General features: G+C 38.2%; 1 protein-coding gene across 4 annotated transcripts in view; it reads right to left on the reverse strand.

Annotated features, from left to right (window-relative positions):
• Positions 1 to 27,679, reverse strand: part of DHX57 (DExH-box helicase 57) — a gene marked incomplete at both ends in the record, with an annotated part of 38,149 nt that extends 10,470 nt beyond the window's left edge. Inside the window, 18 exons of one of the 4 annotated variants that reach the window (XM_084235030.1) lie at positions 1,310 to 1,393; positions 1,482 to 1,577; positions 2,115 to 2,391; positions 4,824 to 5,024; positions 5,740 to 5,913; positions 7,001 to 7,097; positions 8,593 to 8,709; positions 12,452 to 12,657; positions 15,533 to 15,587; positions 16,489 to 16,622; positions 18,925 to 19,049; positions 19,588 to 19,783; positions 20,574 to 20,695; positions 22,121 to 22,296; positions 23,930 to 24,768; positions 25,063 to 25,248; positions 26,267 to 26,422; positions 27,450 to 27,679. In XM_084235030.1, the coding sequence (XP_084091156.1) occupies positions 1,310 to 1,393; positions 1,482 to 1,577; positions 2,115 to 2,391; positions 4,824 to 5,024; positions 5,740 to 5,913; positions 7,001 to 7,097; positions 8,593 to 8,709; positions 12,452 to 12,657; positions 15,533 to 15,587; positions 16,489 to 16,622; positions 18,925 to 19,049; positions 19,588 to 19,783; positions 20,574 to 20,695; positions 22,121 to 22,296; positions 23,930 to 24,768; positions 25,063 to 25,248; positions 26,267 to 26,422; positions 27,450 to 27,679 (3,471 nt within the window). Of the gene's footprint in view, positions 1 to 1,309; positions 1,394 to 1,481; positions 1,578 to 2,114; positions 2,392 to 4,823; positions 5,025 to 5,739; positions 5,914 to 7,000; positions 7,098 to 8,592; positions 8,710 to 12,451; positions 12,658 to 15,532; positions 15,588 to 16,488; positions 16,623 to 18,924; positions 19,050 to 19,587; positions 19,784 to 20,573; positions 20,696 to 22,120; positions 22,297 to 23,929; positions 24,769 to 25,062; positions 25,249 to 26,266; positions 26,423 to 27,446 lie in introns of all 4 variants that reach the window. The other 3 variants (XM_084235029.1, XM_084235031.1, XM_084235032.1) reach the window with 3 other exon arrangements.

Consider the following 27,679-nt stretch of genomic DNA (forward strand, 5'->3'; position numbering starts at 1 on the left):
GTTAGAAATAAAATTAAAAATAAATAATTCCACTTTACCCTTAAAAATTTTAATGCAAGGAAATATTTATTACTGCATTTATTATTTTATTACATATAAAATACCCTTTAGACCAGTGGCTCTCAACCATGGCTACATATCAGGAACACCTAAAATAACCCAACAACTAAGATGCCCAGGTCCCACCTTTAGAGAGCGAGATGTAAATGGCCCAGAGTAGGAACTGGGCATTTTACTTTTTTTTTTAAGTCAATTTTGGTGAATCTTATGTACAGCCAGGATTGAAAATTATTGTTTTTGATGTACTTAGAATAAAGCTACAGACTCTGTCTTCTGAAAATGCCTCACTGAAGCACATGTAGAGGCAGAGGAGAATGAAGGCACATACTGGTTTTCGAGATCTCTTCGTCTTAAAAACTGAACTCACTTACTCACTCATGTATTTATTCAATGAATCTTTGCTGAGTGACAACTCTATACGCTTAGCACTGTTCCAGGCACTGGAGATAGTGTTGAGCAAAATAGACAGGGTCTCAGTTTTGATGGAGCTTTTGGAACAGAGAGATAAATGTGTCTCAGGTAGTGGTTAAGTACTAAGAAAATTAATTTTGTGTTCTACTCCAGGACATCTTTCAATATGATAATAAAGCCCTTTCCCGCTATCTGGATTAAAATCTTTGAATAAAACACATGCTCTGCAAAGACGTGCACATTGTTATTCCGGCTTCTCATGCCACTTTGGAAGGGGGCCTAAAACCGGTTGCAGCAGAACAGGGTCCTGGCTATTCTTAGACGTAGGTAATAAACTTTTCTCTTTCTTGGGTACTCGTTACTGACATAGTTTCTAATGGACACAAGGAAAATTAATGAAGAAAATTTCTTTGGTTTTCTTATTTGGTTTTGGGGGAAGGTAAGGGGCTGGGGGCTTCTCGAGCTAGGATCCCTTTCTCCAGAACAATGCACATAGCTGTACGCATATGATTTTGCCTATCTTTTCAGGGATTTTTAGATCCAGGTTAACCAGAATAATATACTGAAAAAAACTGACTTCCAGTATCTTCTTGTATGTCCCTATCATCAGTAAACACACTCACTGAAAAGCAGAAAACATGGTTCAGTTGAAAAGTTCAGCATAGAAGGTTGATGTCATAGCTCAGGAATCTGATTTACATAACTGGTGAAGTCAAGCATATTCCACAAATAACATTTTCAGTGTCAACACAGGACAAGCCAAGATGAAGTTGCAACACCGCTGGTGAGCCACTACAATTGAAAATGATGAAAACAAATTGCCACAGAAACCACTCACCTGAAGAACTCTTCCTGACAAGAAGTTCTGTCTACAGTAATTATAACTTGCACGCATGCCTTCTCTTGTACTCAGCTGCCATCCCTAAAGTATAGAGAAAATCAAAATGAACTGATTCTGTCATTAATGCCAACTCTGATAATAAACCTCAGCTATTAGATGATATACTTACCTTATAGGCTCGTAGAAGGGCCAGATAATCACTGTTTGCAAATGCAAATTCTAGCTTTTTCTGGTTCGCTTCCTCTTTTTTATCCCAGGGAGATACCTGAATGAGGAAAAACAAGTTTGAAGGACACATTTTATTTGGTGTTTCAAATGGCATTTTCTTCCTGCTGAAACCAGGTGCCCTGGGAAAGTTCTGTGTGTAGCTGGGAGGAGAGGCTGATTAAAGACAGTTGTGATGGTAAGTGGCCAGTTAATAGTCTTATTTGTCTTTCTGAGTCTGTCTGCACATCCAAAATAAACTGAGTCTTTCAGTTCCAGCTGACAAGATGTCGCCAAAGAACCACCCATTCTCAAAGCTAGATCTAAAACCTAAAATCCTGTTAACTTTGTGATAGCCTTTCCTTACAAATTCTTATTCATTACTTAAACTTCCATCTCCTCAACTTCCACGCCTATAATTAATGTTTTGTTCCTATTTCTATTAATGTTTACAGGTTTTCCTTTTCTCCACAAATTTATAAAATTGTCAGAGAACTTAACTCTCACTGCTCCTAAACACACACATGAAGTAAAGACATCAGCCAGGTCCCCTCAGAGAACTATGAGCTCCAGTTTAGATGAAATATTCTTCACTTACAAAAGGAGACTTGAAGGCCAAACTGGCAGCAATAGTGAGAGCAGGGTCCAAACAGCGGAAGATAGACCCAAACAGCATCAGTTTGCCAATTCTCACATCCACGGGCAGAGAGGCCAAGTGATACCCCAGAGGGGTTAGCTTTTCATCTGAAGTTAATGCTCCCAAGTCTCGTAACCGTATTTTTGAGGCACGGAGAGAATCAGAGTGTGGAGGTTCAATGAGCCGAGAGAACACAGATTGGAGATTATGAGTGTTAAACATCTCTAATATTTTAATTCTGAAATAAGAAAACAATAACAATTGTCAATTTTATTTCTGGTGAGAGGATTCAATGGACCACGTTTCTTTCCTGAATGAAGATAATTTCTAATTTCCCAGATACACATCTTCTAGTTTTCATAGTGATAAACTACAAAACTCTTTTAGGTTCTGAAAACTACTGAGATTCAGAATAAAACTCCGTAACTTTCAAAATGCTTCTTTCTGCAACAGTGGGTTCAAATTATGAAATAAAATTCAAATGATCCACTTCCTCTTTTCCACATATGAAATCACAGTGATTGTTTATAAAATTAATCTGCATAGTATCCTGCCTCATGACAGTTATAGAAAAGCTATTGTTTTAAAATTAATAACTTTAGCAACTTTTGAAAAGAGAAAAAAATTATATCAAAACTTCTAATTTCTCTTACAATTCCTTTTTTAAAAAGCCAACGTACTAGCATACAACTTTACTTTTTATTAAGGTGTACATATTTGGTATCCAGCTTTTTCTCCACTTGTATACTTTAAGACACACATTGAGAATAATCCACTTATATTTCAAAGGAGGAAAAAGAAGAATCATAGTGGCTTATATAATTTACCAGGTTCCTGTCAGTGTTATATATTTGAATTGTTTTAACATTTTCTTGTTTTTAGGACATACTGCTCTCCAGTTACAGCTTTTTTTTTTTTTTAAGATATATTTTATTTATTTATGCATACAAAAACTGGGATCTAGGCCAGAGGTGTGTGTGTTTAGGGGGGTGAGAGGCAGAGTGGGGAGCAGAACACGCAGAACTACCAAAATACACTGCTGAGAGGAGCAATGGATGAGACAGGAGAGGTCTGCTGAGCCATGTGATTTAGCTCCCTGGCCAGGATGGAATTCACGCAGCAGTGGCTGGTGACAGCTTGACAGCACTGAGACTTAACCCCTGAGCCACTAGGGAGGCCCTTGAGTTGTTTATCAATTATATGTACTGTGTATATTTTATTTTCTCCTTCTCTCATTCTCCCTCATGGGTCAAACAATTTCTATAGCTTTCTCAAATCCCTTCACTCCTCTTCATTTGCGCTAATGTCAAGATATCTGTTTGCCCAATTTCTTAAGACCTAACCTTGGACACCTGAAAGCAGGAACTATGTCTTGTATTCTCTAGTATCCCTAGTGCTCAGCACAATGCCTGGTAAGTGGAAGGCTCTTAAAATAAAAGAACTATAATTTCTTTATTGTATGTAGAAAAAATTCAAATTAAAAAATTAAAGATTTTTAACATCTGTATAAAAGAAGAGCTATAACATCTTTGTATTTGTAATGTTTTTCATTTGGGTTATTCTTTTATGGGCATATACCCTCAAAATAACTGGGTCAAAGTGTATGGGTAGTTTTAGAGTTCTTATATAATACCAAGCAAATTTTCATAATGGTTGAATCAAAGGTTCCCTAGCTTCAATAACAACAAGTTTGATCATTTGTTCTTTTAAGTCCTATTGTATGATATTTGTTCATCAGGTAAACATTGGGGTTTCAAATTGTTCTCTTTGCTCTGATTGACCTATAGATTTTCCCTGTGATGATTTAATATGGGTGTTATCCTAGCAGAATTTCTTAGTAAATTAGATTACTTTCCTGATTTACAAATGTATTTTAAGCTCTATTTTAGGACCATATTTTGCAGTGTAAAACATCTTCATAGGGCCTCCCTGTTGGTGCAAGGGGTTAAGCACAGCACTATGAAGCTATCTGCAGTCACTGCAGCACTCCCGGCCAGCCAGGGAGCTACCCACACTGTGCAGCAGACCTCTTCTGCCTCGCTTGCTGCTCCCCTCAGCAGTGTATCTCAGTCAGTCTGCCTGTTCTGTTCCCCATTCTGTCTCTGGTGAATCCTTACTCTCCCCCCACCCTCCCACACTCCTCTGGTCTGTACCCCAGTTCTTGTATGCATAAATAAATAAATATTTAAAAAAAGAGATCTTTATGTGCAGAAAGTTAAAAGAATGGTAAAGGGAACACTGAAGAGCCCTTTCTTTGCAAATGAGTGAGTTCACCCATTGCCACTCTTAGCAAAATGTCTTCTAATTTTTTTTTTTAAAGATTTATTTATTTATGCACACAAGAACAGGGGTACAGGCCAGAGGTGCGGGGGCTGAGAGGATTCACCAGAGACAGAGCAGGGAGCAGAACAGGCAGACTGACAAAATACACTGCTGAGGGGAGCAGCGGGCGAGACAGGAGAGGTCTGCCCGCCATGTGGGTTAGCTCCCTGGCCAGCGGGGGACTGAACTTGTGTTGTAGAGGCGGCGGATTGCTTCACAGGTTGTGTCTTAACCCCTTGCACCACCAGGGAGCCCCCAAAATGTCTTTTATTAAGAAAAAGAAAACATGGAACTTAGGGTGAGAAACATTTACACCTTTGGAAGCAAGGCACGAAGATCAAGATATACCTTAGACACAGCTGTTCCAGTGGCACTCTTTGTATTTCTGGTAGCTGCTGCTTTAAAAGCTGGTGATTGAAGTGATGACTAGTGAACAAATGGAAGCAGACCCCAGACGCAACACGGCCTGCTCGACCTTTTCTTTGCAAAGCATTGGCTTGAGAGACAAAGGTATCCTCTAGACTTTCCATCCCTTTGCTGGCATCATATCTATTGAGAAAATGTCACAAAGAGTTATTTTATAGGAATGTGGCCAAGACTTTATTTAGCCTGGGCAGAACAGATGAGTCACCTCATGTCCACAAGAGGACACGGTACCCTAAGGGTTCTGGGATAGCTAACTCCCTGGTGGGAGCACCTAGTGCTGGTTTAAAAGTATCAAATGCCACTACGTGTACATTCTTTATTCAATTTTTTAAAATTCTTTCTTCAATTTATTTTTGACAAATAAAAATTGTATATTTTTAAGGTATATATTGTGAAGTTTTTGTATACATTATGACGTAATTGCCACAAATTAATGAACATATTCATCACCTCCCATATCAGCTCTTTTTTTTGTTGTTGTTAAGATTTATTTATTTATGCATATAAGAGCTGGGGTACAGGCCAGAGGTGTAGGGGGTGAGAGAATTCACCAGACAGAGTGGGGAATGGAACAGGCAGCATATCAGCTCTTTTTCATTCATGCACAGGTGAAAAAGAATATGAGAAAATGAGAGGAAATATAATTACTTCCAAGGTAAACACTTTAAACTCCCCACATCCATTCGATCCTGGCTATAGATTCATGCATCCATCCATATAGTTTTCATAAAGCATTTTTTTCAAACATTAAACCACAGAGCTTAATAACAGGAGCCATTAACAGTTGTGTTAAATGAGGCATTTTCAGTCCCTCTCTTACATCTCTAAAGGGTAGTACCTTTTTTCTTTCATTTTCCCAGAATCAATGACATAGACAACATCATCAATGGTTATTGATGTCTCAGCAATGTTGGTGGAAATTATAATCTTAGTTACTCCTACAGGAGGTTTTACAAACACTGCCTGCTGCTCTTCACTGGATAAAGACGAATGAAGTGGGTGAACGACACATCTGCAAGGAAATAACAGTACATTAAGTGTTCTAGTACATAACACTGAAATTGGTTACAGTGGGTGGATTCTAGTAACGTTACTGATGTGACATCAAGTATCGGCAGCTTCTCCACAAACTGTCTTCAGGGCCCAGCTTTTCTAAATAGGAAGGTTCATTCGGACTCTTACAAAATATCTACTCAGTTCTGTTAACTAAAACCTTATATCAACTTGGAGAAAAGAGTACACTGCAATTTGGTAGTAAATAATTAAGAGAAATAAATAACCAACCCTGGAGCACACTAAACAGCACAGAATCATGTTCTCCCTAACTTTAAGTCCAGAAAGAGGCAGAACAATGACATAATCTAAGAAACTACATTCTTATATTTCTAAGGAGTGTTCATCTATCAAGTAATTTTTCCCTTAGACATAAAGACACACTGTTGTGTCTTTTTTTTTTTTAAAGAGGCATATATTTTTATTTTATTTATTTGTTTTTGTTTATTTGTTTGTTTATACATGCACTGGGTACAGTCAGAAGCGCGGGAGGGTGAGAGAATTCACCAGAGCCAGAGCAGGGAACAGAGCAGGCAGAAGGATCGAAGTACACTGCTGAGGGGAGCAGCGGGTGGCAGGAGAGGTCTGCGCGCCATGTGGGACCCTCCTCTGGTGGCCGGGGAGCAGCCGGGGATCGAACCGGGGCCGCAGAGGCCGCGGGGAGCTTCGCAACCCAGCGCTCAACCGCTGCGCCACCAGGGAGGCCCCACACTGTTGTGTTCTGATAGGAGAACAAGAACTGCTGAAAGTTCTTTTTTCTCAAAATGGTAGACATCTTCTATATCTGACAACTGAAATTACATGCAAGTTAGCTGAGTCATTATACTAAATGAGGAGAAATATTTTTATTTAATGGAATGGGAAAAAATTGATTTCTGGAGCAAACAGGTTTGTGTATTTCCAGCTGGCATAAACAAACATATTCTTGAGGCATGCCACCAGGATCTAAAGAGGGTGATGGCCATCAGAGAGGCCTTTCTGTCAATTCATCTTCACATGTAACTGCAATGGATGATTAAGGATCTAGAGAGCAAGTTGTAACTTACCTGTTACTACGTCTGTTGTTGAAAAGAGAATTAGACTGTAGTTGTTCATAAAGCATTTTGATTTCTGCTAGTCCTGGTAAAAATACAAGTATAGCACCTAGGTAGAGAAAAAAGAATCACTCTAATAGATGGAAAAAGGAAAAACTAATAAATAAAGATTCTAAAACTATTTTAAAACAAAAAATATAGTAACTTGAGAATTTTTTACTGTCAAGTTTCTTCTCTTTGTAAAGTCTACAAGGGACCTTAAACATACTTCTTCAGTGTGCTGGCCACTGACATTTTGTTTACACTGGAAGCGTTATTCTTCTAATCTTATAGGACAGGAAGACTCTTTTAGCTCTTAGTAAATAAAATCCATTAACATTTTACTCGACAGAAGAAACTGTAATTGGCCGGCCAACCTGGTAATATAAATTCAGAGATGTAAAAAGAGAAAAATAAAAAAATAAAATAAATTCAAGTCTATCTTGAAGGGGCAGTATGTTAACTAACCATGCCATCCATATTAATGGTTTACAGGCCATAGGGCTTTATTCACTAGCCCCTCCCTTAGTGCCACAAATATACATTGGGTGCCTATGTCAGCTCTGTGCTAGGTGCAATGAGATATAAAACAAAGATCTGCCTCATTATCATCTATATATTACTTGTCATAGGATTCTTGCCACTAAATACATAAGGAGTCTAAATTATTGCAAAAATGGAACTCTGAAGTAAGAAGGGAAAAAAATATATTTCAGGTAGTTTTAATATTTTATAGTATACAAATTTTCATGTACAGTATCTCATCTGATCCTCACAGACACTCACTGACGTTGTTAGTACCCTTCCAAGTGATTTCCAACCTTGGCCAGGTCACAGAATAACCAGGATGAGAAGCTTGGGCACAAACCAAGGGTTTCCAGCACAGATCCATGTTCTTTCTATTCCATATCCCACAGTCCTTTCTACTGAAATACCACACAATTTGAGTGGTAAAATTATCTATATAGAAGGAAATAAATTTAAAATTTGTTTTTTTTAAGATTTATAATATTTATTTATGCATACAACAGCTGGGATGTAGGCCAGAGGTGCTGGGGTGGGCTGGGGGTGAGAGGATTCACTGGAGACAGAGCAGGGAGCAGAACAGGTGGATCTACTGAAATACACTGCTGAGGGGAGCAGCGGGTGAGACAGGAGAGGTCTGCTGCTCCATGTGGGTTAGCTACCTGGGCAGGGATCCAACTCATGCTGCAGTGGCTGGTATAGCTTGATAGCACTGAGACTTTAACTCCTGCGCCACCGGGGAGGCCTGGAACTGAGCATTTAATACGTGAATCATATAGGCCTTCTGTTCAACTTTCTTTCTTTTAGACTTTGGATTGTTAACATCTCTGCTCCATGGGAGTGAAAAAAACAAACAAACAGTGATTCTCAAAAAGTTAAGGTAAAATGTCCCTCTGCAAAGTCTAGTAAGCAACTGGGTAAAAAGGTAAGGGAATGAGGGAAAACTCCAGGAAGCTGTCACCTTAGTGCCCATTATCTCAGTAAGTAACCTCCCTTCCCCTTTGCTACCTTTCACATAGATGAAGACAGGAAGTAGGTACCTGGAGGGTAGGAGTGTTTTCCATCCACAATCCACTCTAATAAGGCCTCTATTAATTCAAGATTAACCTTTTCAAAATCCATGACAGACATTGTTTTGATGACTGACTTGCTGACCCCTGAAAGAAAGGCAAAATTAGAAGGATAATTACACATATGGAATTCAACCTGCCTGTGAATGAGGTTAATGTCTTGATTTGATTTAATAACACATTTAAGGCACCAAAATGAAGTTTTTTCTTTTATTCTCTCAGGAAACACAGATGCACTAGAAGTACTTTCTACTTGAAAAATGACCCACAGAGAGACTCTAGCCTCTGCTAGAAAGACTCTGACTAGCCACTTTTGACATTCCTTATTTCTTTCCCTTTTATTCATTTACACAGGTACTGATAATTTATGTTCCAGAAACAAAACGCAAAGTAAAATACATTTTATTTATTTATTTAAATTAAAAAATTTTTTTTTTAAAGATTTATTTATTTATACAAGAGCTGGGGTACAGGCCAGAGGTACAGGAGGGAGAGAGGATTCACCAGAGACAGAACGGGGAGCAGAACAGGCAGATGGACCAAAAGCATTGCTGAGGGGAGCAGCGAGCGAGATAGGAGAGGTCTGCTGCTCCATGTGGGTATCTCCCTGGCCGGCAGAGAATTGAACCCGCACTGCAGAAGCTGCAGACAGCTTCACTGCGCTGTGCTCAACCTGCTGCGCCACCGGGGAGGCCCTCAAATACATTTTAGAGACTCCTCCCAGATTCAATCAAATCATGAGTTGGGTCAGGAGCAGTCTAGGTAACCCCTGGAAATTAAGGAGTAGAGACCACAGTTGTCACTGTACCTCTACAACCGTGACTCTTTAGGCTCCTTTGAAAAAATGATACAAGTATGAATCTTCCCTGAAAAATACATGTGAATTTAATGACTTCACAGTATCCCTGAGGTCTATCCACAGACCCTCAATTTAAGGGTCTACAATCTCCTGCTACCACAGCTCAGGCCAGTAAAAGATAAATTTTGGGGTTTTAAGATAAGTTACCTCAGCTCATTTTTTTATTAATTTTTTTATTTTTTACATCATTATTCATTTTCAAACAATATTTGCTTCCCTCCACCACCTTACCTCTGCTCATTTAAAAACAAATAACATTTTTAGGGAGACTAACTCTCTAAAGACTGTTGTCCTTTCTTCTTGGGGCTTCCCGATGGCCCATCACCCTAAGCACAGTCTAGCTAAATCAAATAACTGTAGTTGGGATCACGGCCAACCCTATATTGGCCAAAAATGAAAGGAAGGAATAAGCTACACAAACAAGGGTATGGTTGGAGTGGGAGGCAGAACAGGAATGATTTTTACTTGCCAAGATTCTGAGCAGTCATTTCAAAAAGGAAAGAGGGCCAGCTAATTGAAAAAAAAAAAGGATGAGAAGTAAAAATCTTATTACTATTTTTTTAAATATTCAGCAGTTGTTACTAATCAGTACACATGTTCAAAGGCTGATTATCCTTTTTTTAAAGCTAGAAACATTTAAGAAATTGAGCTAGGAAATTTTTTAATTTTCTGAAAAGTGAAAGAGAGCACTGAGATCAACTAGACCAAGCTTTTTCTCCCAGGGAAAGGAGGCTTCCAGACGCTAAGGGATTACTCAGCCCAGTACCGTACAGCAGCTAGTGGCAGAACCAGGTCTCCTGACCTCAAATTCTCCCTCCTTTTTCCTTAGAGGAACTTTCTGAACTTTAGTAGCCTCTGTCCTTGAAATTAGAAAGACTTGGCTTATATACAGTCATAATTCTCTAAAAATAACCCTGAAGTTTCAAAAGAGAAACCAAAGGGATTTTCCTGTTCCACAGTTTAACAGAATAACCAAATAGGAATTGTCAGCTTAGGTATGATATAGAAAAAGAACACAAACAGCTATGTCAGACACATTTTAATTAGATTCACAAATGTGCACTTACCAGCTGGACATTATGCTGTGGATTCCCACTTTACAGATAAGGAAACTGAAGTATACAGATAATAGGGAACTTGCTCAAGATCATACAGCTGGTTTTATGACAGACTTGGGAGTTGAACCCAGGTCTGTAGGATACAAGTCCATGCATGCTCTTAACTTTACATCTCACTGCGTTGGAAAGACTAAGTTTTCCCATCGAGTATTGGGAAGACCGTCTTCCAAGGAAGGAGGAAAGAACTCCCCTGCCTCTTCTGCTAGAGAAGCAGTAGTAGGGGTTAGTGGCTCTTGCTCCTTGAAAGAAAAGTACTTTTGGGGGGTGGGAAGGACTAAAAAGAGCTGGGGTAGCAGTCCAGGGAGAAGAGAGCAGAAAAGGCAGTGGAGCCCTGCCTCTGGCCTAGGTTACAGGAAGAAAGCAAAAGTAGTAACCTCAGGTTTTTTCAGGGTTCAGCCCAGCTTACATAGGAACGAAGAGCAGCTGCATGGGGTCTGGCGTGGGAGAAGGGAGCACCTGACAACATGTATGAAAGGGCTAAGCATAGGGGGGGACCCTCACACTATGTCATTTAAACAGCTCATGAATAAAACTCAGACAAGTGGGTGAAATGTTGAGGCTATTATGGGATCTTTAGTCTCAGTCATCTCCCCACAAATGACTTATTAACTACAAAGGTAATAAATGTTAACTACACAGGGGAAAAACCTAGCAGACATCACTCACCTCAACCAAGTGATTAAGTTAACATCATCAATAAGGTGACAAGCCAACAGCACATAACCTAAATTTAATCATTGGGAAGTCATTTGACGAACTCAAATGGAGGGACAGTACAAAATAACTGGTCTGAACTCTTTAAAAAGTCAAGGCCATAAAAGACAAATAAAGGCTAAAGAACTAATCCATATTAAAGAAAACGAAAGACCATGACAAACAAATGCAATATGTAATCCAGGGATAGGAAAAAACAGCAATATAGGCAGTGAGTGGGATAACTGGCAAAGTTAAGAGTATGGACCATGGATTAAATAACAGTGTTGCATCAGTGTTAAATGTTTTCTTTTTTTTTTTTTTTAAGATTTATTTTTATTTATTTATTTATTTATTTATTTATTTATTTATTTATACAAGCACTGGGTACAGTCAGAAGTGCGGGAGGGTGAGAGAATTCAGCAGAGCCAAAGCAGGGAGCAGAGCAGGCAGAAGGACCGAAGTACACTGCTGAGGGGAGCAGCGGGTGGCAGGAGAGGTCTGCGCGCCATGTGGGACCCTCCTCTGGTGGCCGGGGAGCAGCCGGGGATCGAACCGGCACTGCAGAGGCCGCGGGCAGCTTCGCAACTCAACGCTCAACCACTGCGCCACCGGGGAGGCCCTTAAATGTTTTCATTTTGATCACACACTACTGTAATATAAAATAATGTCCTTGTTCTTAGGAAATATATACTGAATGAAGTACTATAGGCTAAGGGACATCATAGCTGGAATTTTCGCTCAAAAGATTCAGGAAATATCTACATGCACACAGAACAAATGACAAAGCAAATGAAGCAAAATATTAACAAACAATTGGTGAATTGGTGTAAAGGATATTTGAGAATTCATTCTATAGTCTTACAAATATCTCTGTAAATTTGAATCATATCAAAATAACAGGTTGCGAATTACTTAAGAATATAATTTTATTTTACTCTATCACATTTCTTTTATGATCAGGAAAACACCCACTGTTAACTATAGTAACAATTATAATCTATATATGTTAGAACTGCTACTTTCTGGGTTTAAGGTTGTTCTGATGAATTTAAAACAATGCAGCAGGAACCACATTTTTTTCTTCTGGATCATGGTGGGGGAAAAATGCTAGAAATCTTTGGCATGGTTATATTTCCCTAGGAAGGAAGCACATTACCTTTATAGCGGGCCAGGAGCTGCTTAAAATCTAACTGTTGATCTGGCACGGCATCTTTGACAGAATCCTGATCCTGGAGGTGAAGGGAGAGCCTCAGGTCTTCCTCTACTTCTTCAAAAGCTGTTCTGTTGCGCCTTGCTTTGAGCTTCTCCTTTGACATCTGTTTCATGGAGCGCATGTATGGGCTCCCATCCTGTAACACGTATCTGAGGAAGGAAGACAAAGGAGTGTGTGTGTGTGCATGGGGGTCTGCTGGAGGGAGGAACAAACATTCACCTCTTTATGTGCCCATTCAGCACATGTTGTCTTGTTTCTGACCAATTCATGAGTGATTCTTCTAAGTCCAGGATTCCATTGGCTGTGCCCTATTTCTGGTGGGGAAGATGCTAGAATGCTTTCAGCACTGCCTGACTTAAAAAAGACAGGAGATCAGATAAGAATTTGGGAAAAAATTCTACCCAGGAGAAGTGGCATGGATGTTCAGAAAATTTATTCAAGCTGTATCTCAGTACTGCCCTCCCCATTTTATTTTCTTCTTTGGCAATTTCAACTACACCCATAATAACTTCAATTATAATTCTCAGGCAACTGACTCCTCAAAACATTTCAAAACTCTGACTGGCTTACTACTGGAAAATACTAACTTGAGGTCTAAAGCTCTGGCTTTGAATTCTATATCTGCCACTAAATCAACTTGCTATGGGACTTTTAAAAAAATACATATTTTTTATTTTTGCATAGAAGAACTGGGGTGTAGGCCAGAGGTCCAGGGCGTGAGAGGATTCACTAGAGACAGAGTGGGGAGCAGAACAGGTGGATTTACTGAAATGCACTGCTGAGGGGAGCAGTGGGCAGGACAGGAGAGGTCTGCTGTGCTATGTGGGTTAGCTCCCTGGCCGGGGATCGGACCTAGGCTATAGTGGTGACAGCGCTGAGACTTAACCCCTAGGCCACCAGGGGGGTGCCATGGGACTTGATAAAAAATCATTTCAAAGGACTTTATTTGCTCACATATTGAGGGAACTGACCTAGATAAGTGGTTTGAAACTATTTTTTCTCAAGCCCTAAAGGTTTCTCAGTCTCAGGGGAAGGTCTGGGATAGGAACACAGTTGACAAGTGGAGAACCCTGTTCTCCCCTCTACCTTTTCCAGCCAGGTCACTCTGCCTTTAGCTCTCATTTCTTTATGATTCCCTGTAAGATTTCAATTAAAGAAAGGACATAATTGTAGCTTTAAAAAAGTCTGAAAGCCTACAATCTTGACTCCCTCTAATCTCTTCCCTCCATCAAATGCCACAATCTCCTTTCACATTCAACATTTGCTTGTTTAACATTTACTGAATTCCTACTTCATGCATGGAAATATGGAGGTGTGTGGGTGGTCTGGTATATAGAAATGAGTATTCTTTCAAGGAAATGACAAATTAATAGGGTAGATATACTGAAACAACTTACCATACTGTCAGATACATGGAAACAGGTATCATTAGAAGCACCAGAAAAGTACTCTAAGACATCTAATGAAGAAATGTTTACTCTCTAATGAAAGAAAATAGGAGATTTCATGGAGGGAACATTTGGGGTGGATGCTGGAGAATGAATAAGTGAGGAAGAGAAAGGAATAAAGACAGTAATAGTCTGGCATGATTGAGAAACAGCTGTTAGCCTAGTGGTACTAAGCTTTGTGTGAGTAGAATAATATAAAGGAAGTTAAATGTAGGCTGATATCTTGTGTGATGGAGGCCTCGTGTGTCCACATAATGAGGGTAATAGGGAGCAAATGAAAGTTTTTAAGAAGAGGAGGAGTAATTAATTCTGTCTTATGAACTCTGGAGGCAGTGAGTTTAAAAAATAAAGACAGGTTAATGAGTTAAAAGATGATTTCCCCTGAGGTTCATATTCAATGGAAGTGGACTAAGGCCCTGAAAAATAGTAATTTTAATATACGCCCTATGTATAGTCATTACACACTAAAGCTTAAGGATTTGAGCTTGAAACTACTATACCATTAAATAAAGAATTGGGAAGGGAACTTATTAGGAATGGAAAGAGCAGGGAAAAGGAGAAAAATTCTCTTTTGAGTTTAAGGTGCTAAAACATTTCATTCTGAATATGAGGTTAGAAATGAAGATACTGGCGTGTGGTTCTTGACACAGAGGTGACAGCTAAAATCACATGAGTCTCAGAGAGCAAAGGAAGAGTTTAATAGTGAGAACAAACAGGATGTGTGCAAGTATAAAACTCTGGGGAATCTTCAAGGTCAAAAAGTAGGACGAAACTGGACTTTCAAAGGAGAGAAATCTGTTTGTATCCATTGACACTACATTCTTCTATGCAGTACTGAAATTATACAGACATCTTCACACTGTATATTACTGCATACTCCTTGAGGGTAGAGTGATAAAGGTACTTAGCATTTATATAGCATTTACTAGACTAAGCACAGATCTAAGAATTTTTCAAGTATTAACTCCACATAGTAATTAATTAATCCTCATAACAATACTGTGAACAGCTACTACCAATATAACCATCTAATGTAAGATGAACCTGAGTCACAAAGAGATTAAGCTACTGATGAATGTTATAGGTTAGTACATGGAGAGATTTAAATAATAGCAGTTTACAGAATCAGTACTTTTTCTAAATGTTAAATTCTCCATATATTTGGACTTCCATCATTTTTTTTTACTTTACTTCTTAGAGTAGTTTTAGATTCAAAACAATACTGAGTAGAAGGCAGAGATTCCCATATAACCCCTTGACCCTATTCCAAGCATAGTCTCTCCCATTGTCAGCATCTCCCACCAGAGCGGAACATTTGTTACAATTGATGAAAACACATCAACACATGTTATCATCCAATATCCAATATAAGGGCTTCAAAGTCAGTACTCTTAATAAATAATATGGCCTGTGATTTGCAAATAACTTGTGTAATAAATATTTGCTGAAAGGGAAAAACAAAATGCTAAAACAGAAAGAAGAAAAATGAATACATTTATTAGTATCTCAGCCCAAGTAGGCAAGATAATCACTGTTTTCAAGGCTTTCATTGACTTGTAATTACTGTCTTCCTTACCTTGTAACAGCAATTGCATCTTCCAGAAAAAACTGATCAACAGGAAATGTACGACCTAGAAAAACAAGAAAAGAAAAATAAAAATGTCTCAGAATACCAGGTTTATTATCTGGAAATAGTCTGTCTCTATAAAATTCTTTTAAAACAAAGTTTGGCACAGTAAGGTCTTATTTGCTTTATAGTCTTAAAAGTATGGGAAAAAAAAAAGATTTTGATGATAGAAACTGGAAGAGAGAGATTCCTGTTAGTAGAGAAAATAGACGTATATTGGTGGATCATTTGCTAATAAGACTTTTTTTTTTTACTTCTCTCATTTTTAAAACTGTTAAACGTTTCTCATCCTCCTTTCTTCTCCCACAGGGAACCTATAACCATTCAACAGTTGTATTCTGGATCAAAGATATGATCTATTTTTTAAATCTATTGTCAATATTTTCTACAGCTAGAACAAATAGCACTATTATTCATCAGTCAGTGCTTTCAAATTGTTCCAAGGCAATTTTAGAAGGCTTATTCAAAGCCCAGGGTGATCACTTATTCCCACAATGACACTGCAAACACCAAAAGAACACACAGATGATGCAACTTTCCTTTCTCTCAGAATGAACCAATATCCAAAAATTTAGCAGAATCCAGCAGTGAAGACATGCTACACACAGATATATATCACTTTCCTCTTTATGACAAATCACCACTATAAACTCATATTTTGATAGTAAACACAATGGAATACTAGAATACCAGACTGTTTTGAAAAGCACAAATAAAACTGAAATCTCCCAGCAAATGGATATGTTGCCTTTTGTGATGATTTTATAGAGTTACAATTTTGATAAAAACTAATCACTTCTCTAGAGAGAGGTATAAAGACCTACTAATTGATGTCTCAGATGAACTTTAAAATATTTATTTTTGTATGTCAGAATAATACATATTTAATGATGCATCTTAATTACCTGGTATAGTAATAATTGGACAGAAATTGAAGTATTCTGAAAAGAGCTCAGCATTTAAAGTTGCACTCATTAGAATAACTTGAAGATTTGGCTTCTGTATCACAATGTCCTTCAAAACCAGAAGCAAGAAGTCACTAGAGAAAAATAAAAGAAAAATCTGAGAATGAAATGAATCCAGTACATGAAAATTAATAGCTTTTGGCATATTTTGATTAATGAAAGCATAGGATTTATCATTGCATTTGATGATTCTACTTTTTGATATTAACATGTACATACAGAGATATATATACAAAGACTTTCATCAAGCCTTGGTTGTAACAGTAAAGTACTGGAAATGACTAACTATCCATCAACCAAGAAGTGGTTTATTATAATAATATATTCTATGCTATGGAAAAATAGGCGGATACAAAGGAAAAGGTAGGATTGTAGACACTGTCATGAAACCATCCCTAAGACATATCATTAGTGAACAACAACAAAAAACAAATTGTAGGTCATGTTCTGTAGAGATGCAATATCCTAATTGGTTTCCCTGCTTCAGTCCTAGCCTTTTTGCAACTGATTCTCAATTACAGCAGACAATAATTCTGTTCGAATGTAAATTTTATCCTGTCACTCTTTTGCTTACCATCATTCAACGACCCATTAAGTCCTCATTACCACAACCCTAGGAGACACTGCCTGTACCCCACCACTTATTTCCTCCTGCTCGTCACTGACTCACTCAACTCTAGCCACACTGTCTTTGCTGTGCTTGAGGCTTCAGGTGCTTTGCATGTGTGTTTAATCTGCCCACAGGGCTTTTCCCAGGCAATTCGTCTAGGTAGTTCCCTCACTTCCTTTTAAATTTTCACTCAAAAATGCCTTTTCAGCCTGGCTTTCCCAGGCTGAAAAATTACTTAAAAATTCACATGCTCTCCTCCCTTGCATTTCACATCACCCCTTCTTTTCTAAGCACTCAACATACTCTGCATTTTACTCACTTATCTTGCCTATTGTTAGGCTCACCCATTAGAATATAACCTCTCTGAGGACAGGGATTTTGATCTATTTGTTCACTACTTTAATAATCTAGAACAATGCCTGGGATATAGTAGGTGCTCAACAAATGTCTGTAACTCCTAAATGAATGTATTATTTCTAGAAAGATAAAAGGTCAGGAAACAAAAGTAGTTATTTCTAATAAAGAAAACATACAAACCAATGTACTGAAGGAGGTAACAATCTGAACCAGATAGTTAAATCTAGGGAAGGACTGAGAATGACTTGGAAAAAAAGACTTACTTTTATTTATTTATGCATACAAGAAGTGGGTAGTGTAGGCCAGAGGTGTGGGGGTGGGTGTGAGAGGATTCACCACAGACAGTGGGGAGCAGAACAGGTGGATCTACTGAAATACACTGCTGAGAGGAGCAGCAAGTGAGACAGGAGATGTCTGCGGCGCCATGTGGGCTAGCTCCCTGGCCAGGGATCGAGCTTATGCTATAGTGGCTGCTGATAGCTTCATTGTGCTGAGATCTAATCCCTTGTGCCACCAGGGAGACCCCTTTTGAAGATATTTATAACAGTATTTTTTTTTGAAAACCTACTAATTTTTATGGTATCTCTCTTTTTTCCTACTAGTTTTCTTTTTCTTTTACTGCTCTAGGTTATGATCCACTTGAGACACTGTAATTGTCACCAATTTACCTGGATCTTCCTTTCAAAATACTAAGAATTCTTACATTCTGCTTCAACCCCAAATCCATTAAAATGAAGGCCAAAGACTTTATTATTCACTGTGAGTAAGGCCTTTGAAGATCCGGCTCCTGATTGTCCTGCTACCAGTTTGCCCTCACTCACCACAACCAGCTGTTCTGGTCCTCCTCCACTTTCTGGACTCACAAAGCCCTTACCACTAGAATCTTTGCGAATGCCTTGTCCCTCTCTGTCACATGGGACTCCTGCTCATACTGCAGGTTTTAATTTAAATGTCATCTTTATATTTCCTTATTATCGTAGGTCTCTCTTCCATCCTATCTATTCCTTTATAACACTTACTCTAATTTTTAGTTGTTTATGTTTACTTGTTCATGGTTGAACAAAGAAACACATGCTGACCAATTTATCAGTTACAGCAGACATGACATGTGTTTTTCCAGCTAAATATTGTACCTGCTAAATTTGCAGCCCAGGAGGTGCTCAGTATCTCTGATTAAATAACGTCCATTTAATAGGATGACTCTGCGAGGGACAACCATGTGCTCTCCTAACATTCTTAGAGTCACAGACCCTGAAGACTAGGAAAGCAATTCCTCTCTTCTAACTTAGGCTTGTTCTATGGCAAATGACCACTACTAGCTCTACAAAACTGAACTGGAAGTAGAATAAAGTTCTCAGCCACATCTTCATTTTATGTGCGTGGGCAGTCATTTGGATAAGCCGTTTTACCTTTCCTCCGTCCTCTCATGAACTTCATCAATAATGATGTGGGTGACTCCCTGCAGAGCTGTGTCTCCTTCCAGCCTCCGCAGCAGCACTCCTGTGGTGCAGTATAAGAGTCTGGTGGCTGAGGACTTACACAGAAAGCATTCATGAAATTTTTGAAAAGGCAACACTTTCCTGGCAAGCCATTTTGAATGGATTGGGACAAAGAATATTGAAAACACTAATAATCCCATTTAATAATGAAACCACACTAAATGTAGTTTTTTTTGCCTGTGGCAAGAATAAAAGCTTTTCTACTTCATATCAAAATTTTAAGCATAAGGCTCATAAAAAGTGCTCAGGAATGCGTACAAAGCATAAAACACAATGAATGATGAAATCAGTTCTGAATTTGTCTATTCCTTATTCCTTAATCTAAGTCTCAGGTTTAAGAGCAAAATAGCACTTACTAGACCACTTCTGCTTTCATAGAAGAAAGTAAGTGTAACCAAATAAAAGTTCTTACACCAAAATATTTCTATTAAGACTTTGGCCATACTGAAGAAGGTCATTAATTTAAATTTAATTAATATATCCCAAATTGCCCCTAAATCTCCAGACCCCAAGAACTCTTTATACTTGAAAACTATGTTTTCTCTTGCCCTGAGAAAAGTAAAGCATACCAACCTTGACACTTTCTAACCGGATCTGGTATCCCACAGTAAGACCCACCCTTTCTGCTCTCTCTTTAGCAACACGTTCAGCCACAGAGATTGCAGAAATTCGTCGGGGTTGTGTACAGATGATGTTAGCCACCTTCTCTGGTGGTCCGTTCAGAGAATCATCCAGAATAAACTGAGGAATCTGTGTGGTTTTTCCACATCTGTATGTCAAAACAAATATGTCCTAAAATGAGAGTTTTCGAGTACTAAGTTAACTAAAGAAGCAATCATATGTAATGAGGAAAGTGAGACAGTTAAAGTAAAAGTTGTCCACCTATCTTCTAAACCTGTCTACTGAGCTTATAACTCATAGGTATTTGCACTCAGATTAACAGGGCAATCAAATAACAGTTTAGCATCATTTAGTATCATCAAACTGGAATTACTGAATAGATAATTGTGCCAATGAATCTGGGCACAAACATTATTATTAAATTGAATACCCTTGAACACAGAATTAAATTAAACTTGCAACTTACCCTGTCAAATAGGTTTGGATAATAAAGGGCAAGTGTGAAACAGGAAAAAAACCGTGCTCTAAGTTGTTATTAAAAGAAGAAATAAAAGTTCAATTTAGAAGAAGAAATAAATTAAGAAGATGAAAAGGTTTCAAGTGAATTGTCTGGAACTGTCTTTTATATTTAAAAATGGTTCTTACTGTAAATCTTCAGCTAGGTTTTTTTTAACCTTAAGATTGTCTCAAAGCAAAAGTAACCCATGTTTATAAATTCCTGGAAGAATTTATGAGTTTTGATTTTGCTTTCTGTAATTTGGCTCCATTTGCTATACTAGTCACAGTATTAGCCTCTGTGAAATATTACCCTAATATTGGCAAGAAAAAGCATAAATAAAACCAGCTGTTGGTTTTTTAAAAGTAGAACTCTTTATGGTAACCAGAGTACATAACATATTTAGAGATGAAAGCTGCATTATAAATGAATTGCATCTTACCCAGTCATACCACTTATAACAAGCACTTGGTGCTTGCTCAACAATTTAAGAATGGTTTCTCTTTCTTCCCAAGCAGGGAGTGACTGTCTTTCTTGCAGAATTGACTGGAATTGTCTGGAAGCCTAACAAAAGAAGAGATAAGGCATCAGTGGGTTACTCTGGATTACCTTTCACAAAGCTCTAAATACGGATTCACAGTCAGACTCACACTTTCTGCTCTTTACCAAATTGTTCAGAGACAGAAATTACAGAGATTTGTTGGTGCTGGACACTGACAACTTTAGCCAGAAGGCTGCTCAGAAAATCAGACAGAATAAGCTATAGAATCTGTATGGTTTTCCTACATCCAAACAAGTTGAAAGATCTTATAAGATAAATATCCTTGAAGAAAAATAAATCTCTCTTGCTTAGTACTTCTTCAGCCTTTCTTAGGAAGAATTTTTTATATCAATAGTGTCCAACAGAACTTATGTTGATGGAGCCACATGTTGCTGTTAAGCATTTGAAATATAGTCAGAGGTACTGAGGAACTAAATTTTAATTTAATTTTAATTCATTTTAATTTAAATAGTGAAACATGGGTAGGGGGTACCATATTGGGCAGCATATCAGAAATGGAAAATACCATTATGTTCAACAGATGGACAATATTAGATTTTTACTGACATCAGTAATAGTGAGAACCCTCACAAAAGGGTTCCTCATGGCCAATTACCATACTGATGTACCTCAGTCTGACATCTGATGGCCAAGGATTTGAACATTTGTACTATATGTTAAAACTATGGAAGCATTTTTGAATAATGTAAGCAACTTACACAACACATCATTTTCAGCACATAATTTTGCCAGGTAGATCTATCACCTCTGAACATATTAATTGAATCTAGTACATAAATTTTTGTTTCTACCATCTTATTGTTTATGGCACAATTTTATAAACCGTTTACAAGTTTATATAAATCTGAACTACAGAATTCTAGAACCAAAAGGGGCCTTAGTATCTAAGTGAATGCCCAATCTTGTTGCCCTACATTCAATTTTGCCTTAACAGTTCACTTGTGGGTTCCTTTAGATTAATGTGAATGGGGTAAAAACAAACTGGACTTTGGAAACAGAGTCAATTTGAATCCCTGTGCAACCTCTTTGAGCTATGTGACCTGGGGCAAGTTATTCATCCTGTGAGCCTTTGAAATGGCATGAGTCCCTCATTCTTCTCCTTTTCTATTCTGATTTTTCTAATGTAAATCACAGTATTAATTTTTCTTTTACTTATCAGATTGTCTACCAGATTTTGTACCAAAGCCACCTGATTTTGAGAATATTTTATATGTGTGTGCTTGACACTCTCTAATTAGTGGATTTTCCAAAACTATCTAGAATACACACCCAAGTTTGTGTGGAATGTAGAAATTTTGACCATTCAGAGAGAATGAGAACCAAAAGTATACGGAAAGTATACCAGGGAGGGGAGCCTACGCCTCCCTTGTTAGCCCTCACCCATACATAAGGGAAGCAACACCAGCCATTGTCTCAGAATACCCTACCTGCTTTATTCGGAACTGCTTGCAGATTTTAGTATTTTCAGCATGGACTGATTTTGCTTGCCAGTCATATCTTTTAGAAATCTTTTTCTTAAGGTTCACATAGCTCTCATTCTCCACTATAACTGGGGCAGGACCTTCATCCTCATCTGTCTCCTCAGGTTCTGATTCCTTTTCAACTTGAAAGGGATAAAAGGAAACATTTTTTGATATGGAGTCCTTTCTTTAGCAAAGGGGGAAAATCACTATGTAGTAAAGTAGCAACAACAAAAATATCACAAAAAAAGAGAAAAAGTTAAAACTCGAATAAAGCCAGTACATTCATTTCAATACTATTACTTCTACTGCTAAAGAACTTAAAATGCATCTTCAAATGAATTTTAATCAGTTATAAGTTGTTACCGTTAAACCAAATTAAAAACAGAGCAGATAATCATGACAAGTCTTGTTAATTCATTTAATTCTTTCACTTAAAGAATTAACTTTTCATCTATTTGCAACTTTTCATCTATTTAGTGTTCCTAAAATTCCATGACATTAGACAACCCAAATGTCTGTCAAATGATGAATCAATAAACAAAATGTTGTAATTCTGTATAAAGGAAAATTATTCAGCAGTAAAAAGGAATACAGTACTGATAAATGCTACAACATGAAGACCTTGAAAACATTATGCTAAGGAAGGGAAGTTTGTCATAAAAAGCCACACATTGTATGATTCCATATCTATGAAATGTCAGAATAGGCAAATCCATAGATTGGTGATTGTCAGGGGTTGGGGGAAGGAAGAATGAGGAGTGACTACTAATACATATGTTTCCTTTTGGGGTGATGAACACTTTCTCAAATTATGCAAATACTATGTATTTGCCACTACATAGCATTTGTACAATCCTGTGAATATACTAGAAACCACTCAATTTTACACTCTAGAAGAGCAGATTTTATGGTATATGTAGTACATCTCAGTAAAACTGTGATTTAAAAAAAAAGTCTTAAACACAACTTGTTATTTTCAAGGAATACATCCAAATCCCACGTGCCAGAAGCTGCCTTTGGGAGTGAGTCAAGTGGCTGGTGTGTGAACACAGCCAGCTGCCCAGCACCTACATCTCCTGTGCAGGCTCCTTGTTCTCTACTTACTGCTCTTTACCGAGAAACTCTTGTGAAATAATAAAGATTTGTTTCTCTGACAAAAGGATGGCAACAAATTAAGAGAATTCTTTGATGAACTTAGAAAAGAGGGTTTACTTAGGGTGTAAGAATCTGCACAGACTCTTCATCCAGATTTTTAATTCAGATTCTCTTGTATTTGGATAAAGCCAGTTTACACAAACATTTATTTGAGGACGTAGGGTTCGTAAAGTTAGCTCAACAGTAATGGATTTGGGGTCTAGTAAACTAAAAGAGGGAGGGTATGGAGAGTTGTCTAGAAAGTTGTCTAAAACCTCATTTGGAGGTATTTCCACATACAGAATCAGAAATAAACAAGTAAAACCAAATGAATTAAATAAGAGATTTTCTAGGAAGACATTTTAAAGTGCTTCTAACATTCAGATTCCCGAATGCTAAAATTAACTTTTGTACTACTACAAACTTTCAACTGAAAGGAGACCAATCACAGTCATACCATTGGGCCTTACAACTGAAGTACATGGATTCTCATGCTCTTGTGCCCATGGGCCTGAAGAGAATGATTTGCCTAAGATCAGTGACGGAACCTAGACCAGCCCTCAGAACCACTGGCTTTTTTAATTCAGCCATCTCACACCCCCTCCGTAAAGCCCTCCACCTCGTCAATGTCTTACATACCTTCTGGAGTTTGATTTGACACAAAAGAATGATTTGGAATCATTGGTTTGCGACAGACTGGATTGCTTATTCTGGTCCCAGAGGATACTGGCAGAAAGTTCACAGGAGGGACACTGTACTTGTGAGGGGTATTTGTTAGTAATTTGACTATTTCTGATTCTTCCTCTAAAAGGGTTATCAAAGAATATACAACTGGTTCCGAAGTTTCTGCAAATGTCAAGGCCTTGCCGTAAAGGAACTCAGAAATATGTAAACGACAAGCCAGAGGTAGATTCTCATTGGTGGAATAAAATGCCACAAGGGGTGCTTGGTAGGGGTACTTGTGGTCTTTAGAAAATCGAATTTCAAGTTCATATAAAAAAGATGCATCTTCGTTGGCATTAAGATGAGAATCATCTACATTTCTTTCTGCTCTTCCCACAATCTGATTTGGGGGCACTTCATGTTTGAATTTGCATTTTGATCCAAATTTACAATTTCCTTTGAGGTAAAATTTACAGACATCTAGTGAAGTCTGTTGTATATTTTTGGTACTTTCCTTTTGCTTGGATTTGCAGAATTTACTCGTCAAATACTCCAGTTCTAATCCAATGGTCCAGACTCTGTTCTGAATTCTTTCTATAAATTTTTCTCCACAGATTGACTTTAGAGCGAATGCTTCTTCTTGTCGCTGTTCCAGACACTCATCCAAGCTGATGCGGGCAACTGCCTCAGAGATTTTCATCCTGTCTCCAAATGTCTCTGAAAAACACTGGGTGAGGAGATGTTCTAGTGATGCCCCCACATCACCGTCACAAATTCTCAGGACTGCTTGACAGCGCTCAGTGTTAAAACCATACCTGCCAGGTGTAAAACATGACAAAAAGACTGAGTAATATAAATCAAAGAAGTGACATTCATTTAAATACATTTATGAGATATTATGTCTATATATAGGCAGAGCTTGTATTGTGCAAAAACATCCCTGAAAATAATCCTTTTTTCTTAATCCCCTTATCCTAAAGGAGAGGATATTAGGTATCCAGCACTCCAGAACACATACAGTAGGAAAGTTCTCAAGGAAGGGTAGTTTTATAATGTGATTTCAGTTACACAAATTCTCTACCAACTCTCATAAATGGGAAAGCAATCACCTGGAAAGCTTTTGCACTGCAAATGTTGAGACTGTAAATTCTGTGTTACGAGGCTCTACTAGACTCGAGCCAGCATATTCTAAAGGATCACAGTCAGGAACCAGGGAAGCTTCTCGTCCAGCTGACCAGTACTGCTCTTCATCACAATCGGGCTCATCATCTTCTTCCTCCCCAGAAATGCCTCTTCTGGTAAAGGTAACAATTACATATATTAGATATTAATTTCTACTTATTTCAGAGAAAAATTTAGCAAGAGTCCAAGAACTTAATTCAAGGAGTCAAAGGATCCTGACAACTCTTAAATAACTAACTTAATACTCTATTCCGACTAATTTATATATTGACAATTAACATTTATAGGGCATTTATGACAAGCCAGGACTATGTTAAGTGTTACATACATGTTATCTCTTTTAAAATCTTCCTAGTAAACTCATCAGGTACAGTCAGAATTCCCATTTTCAGATGATCAATTATAATTTAGGATTAATAACTACCAAAGGTTACACAGTAAAGAGGAAGTAGTGGTTTTACCTAAGATAATCTGAATTCAGAGCCTATACTCTTAACCACAGAAGACCTGGCTATCCCTTCTTTCTCTTCCCATTCATAAAAACTATCCCTTATTTTTTTCTTTGCTGTATAGCAAAGAAACCTAAGACAGATAAGAGATTTGTAGATATGACGAAAATTGAACTTTCAATGCAATGAAAATGAAAGAAATTGAAATGAAAATAAAACTGACTTCTCCAATTGAAATCACAAAGCAACATAGTCAAGGAATTGTTTGTTTCAGGCAAATGGTCATGAGAAGTGCAATTTTAAGACTTCCTCTGGTCAACTCAATATTTGCTCCTAGAAAAATATTTCTACTTATTCTGCTCTAAGGTTCTATTTGGAAGATACAACAACAAAGCAATTACTGAATCCACATCCACTGTTGGGGGGTGGGGAGCGGGAAGGGGAGGGAAAGAAGATAAAAAGCAATCTGTACTACTGCTCACAGATATTACAAAACAACTCACTCTAAAACTGTTGCTTAATAATTATTCTTGTATTTCTCTTGGCTCCCTTCCAAGTAATTACATGGCCACAACAGGATCTGTACTGTGATACAGTATTCTAAGGACACTCAGAACCTTCATATTACCAAAACAGTAATAAATTCCTTAATATAATAATTTACTCAGGTGAAATAATTTACTCAGATCCAGCATCTGCATCTTGTTCTTGCAGGTCACGAAGAAGAGCTTTCACTTTCTCTTGGTTCTCAGAAGTCATATGTAGAGTCTGAAGGGGCACTTTGGCTTCAGGCTTCCACTTTGGGCGTGCGTCTCCTTTTCTTGTACTGTTGCTAGGTCTGAAAATACACAAGAACAAAATCATTCATCTGTGATCAGAACTTTTACATGTTTTTCAGAGTTCCCAAGTATCTTACAAACGATGACAATAAATGTGAAGAGATTCTTCATTTCTAACAGTATTAACCAGACTTCATTATAATGGAACTCTTGGGGAAAAAAGCCCGAGGAGATTGATTTTTTAAAAATATTTATTTTTATTTATTTATGCATATAAGAACTGGGGGTTAGGCCAGAGGTGTGGGGGGCTGAGAGGATTCACCAGACAAGAGTGAGGAGCAGAACAGGCAGATCTACAGAAATACATTGCTGAGGGGAACAGTGGGCAAGAAAGGAGGGGTCTGCTGCACCACGTCAGTTAGCTTCCTGGCCAGGGACCGAACTTATGCCATAGTAGCTACTGATAGCTTGACAGCGCTGAGACTTTAACCCATGCACCACCAGGGAGGCCCCTGATCAGACTCTTCTTCATTAAATCTGGCTCTCCTAATTCAAGAATCCTCTGGAAAAAGCAAAGGTTACAAAGAGGCAGACTGCAAGGCTTTAAAACAAGAGGAACAGTTAACTTGACCATAACCCTGTGGTATTTTGCCCCTTTATCTCAGTTGTTTATTGTCCCAGACATTAAGATTTCATATGTTTGGGCATCCCTGGTGGCGCAGTGGTTGAGCTCTGGGTTGCGAAGCTGCCCACAGCCTCTGCAGCGCTGGTTCAATCCCCGGCTGCTCCCCGGCCACCAGAGGAGGATCCCACACGGGGCGCAGACCTCTCCTGCCACCCGCTGCTCCCCTCAGCAGTGTACTTTGGTCCTTCTGCCTGCTCTGCTCCCTGCTCTGGCTCTGGTGAATTCTCTCACCCTCCCGCACTTCTGACTGTACACAGTGCTTGTATGTATGTATGTATGTATATATGTATGTATGTATAAATAAATAAATAAAGATGGAATTTCAAAAATACTTTAAAAAAATAATTAAAAAAAAAGATTTCATACTGTTTCCACATTTGATACTTAAAGAATATAATGACCTGGAGGAGCGTCTTGTTTCACTGAAGATACAAAAGTCGTCACCATCATCCCAAATTCTACTCGAGGCCTTTCTGTTGCCACCACTGCCACCACCACTGTAGCCACCACTGCCACCACCACTGCCACCATGATTTTTACTCGTGTGGCTCCTGCCTCCTCTTCCTCCTCTAGAAGACCCTTTACCACTTCCTTTGCCTGGTTTGCCTTTTCTTCTTCCTGAAGAACTCAT

The sequence above is a fragment of the Talpa europaea genome (genome assembly GCF_964194135.1).
Source record: "Talpa europaea genome assembly, chromosome: 6".
Taxonomy (NCBI): Eukaryota; Metazoa; Chordata; class Mammalia; order Eulipotyphla; family Talpidae; genus Talpa; species Talpa europaea.